Raw genomic sequence first — 1,589 nt, forward strand, 5'->3', positions numbered from 1 at the left:
ACCGCCGCTGCGGTTCCTCCTCGGGGATCCCCGCTGTGGCACCGCGCTGCTGCGGGGCCCTCGCGCTGCGCCGCCGCGGAGGGCGGCGGCGGCTCGGCAGGGCGCGCAGCGCCAGTATTCCTAGTTTCCAAGAGCATTTCCCCCCCTCCCCCGAAGTGTACCATTCTGGTAGACAACCCGGGGGCTGGCTCCCACTTTACGCGTATTGGCAGCTCAGTCTCTGAGGACTACTTACGAATAGCAACCTTCACAACCGGTCAGCCGGGGGATGCCTACCTCTAGGAGCAACTGTCACCCTGGAGGTCCTTACAGCAGCTAACTCAAACGGTGGGGCTGAAAAATAAAATGAAGGTTATCAGGATTTGAATACAAATAGACTCCACATCTGCTCCTGTAGCTTTTGAGGGCGATTCCCAAGACGCTGGATATTTGTGAACGAAGTTGCTAGTTAACTCTGCTATCGATCAAGCTGCTCTGAGTGAAATTATGATTCACAGCCAGAGTTACCATTCAATAAAAAAAAAAAAAAATCCCTTCCGCACCCACCTTCTAAGGCACAGTATTTTCATGATTTCATAGGCTGGTATTTTGTTCTGCAAAAGTCTAAATGTGCAAAACCAGATGACCCACATGACACAAATATATTATTTGATAGGTAATAAAAAGTTTTGTCTCATACCTTAAAGTTGAAGGAAGAAATTATTTCAGCCACATTTTAAAAGTTTGAAAAAGTGTAAGAAAGACATGTAATTCTAATAAATAATCCTTGTATTTGCTCAACTGAAAATAAGTTGAGCTAACACAAACAGTATTATGGTCTAAAATGAGCTACATGTTTCCAGGAGTATTTAATGCGAAAAAAATCTCTCTTTAAGCAAACAAACAAAACCGGCGATGTGTTGTTCTTTACAAATAAATACGACAAATTAAATCAGATTGGTGAGAAGGTCGTTTGTCACAGAAAATATTTTGGGAAATTATCACCATGTGTACTTCAGAAGGGAACAGCTGTTAAACACATTTCTTTATACTTATTTCTGTTCTTAAGTTAAATAAAAAAAATAAACAAAAGGTGATGAATTACTTCCAGAGTTTTTTTAAAAAAAAGCAGATGTGTCGATTACAGATAAATTGATTTATCCGCATAATTAAGTCTAATGTTCGGGTAAGTGAAGCAGTCAAATGCATCCTGAACACCTCCAGCGCTTGCTGTTACATATCTTTCCTGATACTGAGAGTCTGCTCATATAGGTAATAATAATAATGAGGAATAAACACCATGCAAATACGGTCTACGGAAATGTCACCGGTTCTCGCAAAAGTACTGAAGACGGAAAATCATTTATGGAAATGACGTAGTTGCAAGACTTCATTGCCTGCTGCTTGGGCGTTTATTAATAGGAAACCTGTATCCTGAAGCGGGTTGTGTTGGTAACGTCTGCACTACAGCACACTTCAGCTTAAAAAATAAACCGGACGTTGGGGAAAAAGTCAACAATTCTCTAAATTAACAATATATGTGCGCTTTCTGGTGGTGTTCTTCAAGCCTAGCCTTCGATTCAGCGGAAAACCCCAGGGCACGGGGCAGG

General features: G+C 42.1%; 1 protein-coding gene across 1 annotated transcript in view; it reads right to left on the reverse strand.

Moving 5' to 3' along the window:
• Nucleotides 1-1,589, reverse strand: part of SPAG6 (sperm associated antigen 6) — a 46,835-nt gene that overhangs the window by 40,223 nt on the left and 5,023 nt on the right. The window contains exon 2 of the mRNA XM_085318322.1: nt 277-333. Within this exon, the coding sequence (XP_085174448.1) occupies nt 277-333 (57 nt within the window). The remainder of the gene's footprint in view (nt 1-276; nt 334-1,589) is intronic.

This window comes from Rhea americana, unplaced genomic scaffold (genome assembly GCF_003343005.1).
Source record: "Rhea americana isolate MKP2758 unplaced genomic scaffold, rheAme1 scaffold_53, whole genome shotgun sequence".
In the NCBI taxonomy this organism is placed as follows: Eukaryota; Metazoa; Chordata; class Aves; order Rheiformes; family Rheidae; genus Rhea; species Rhea americana.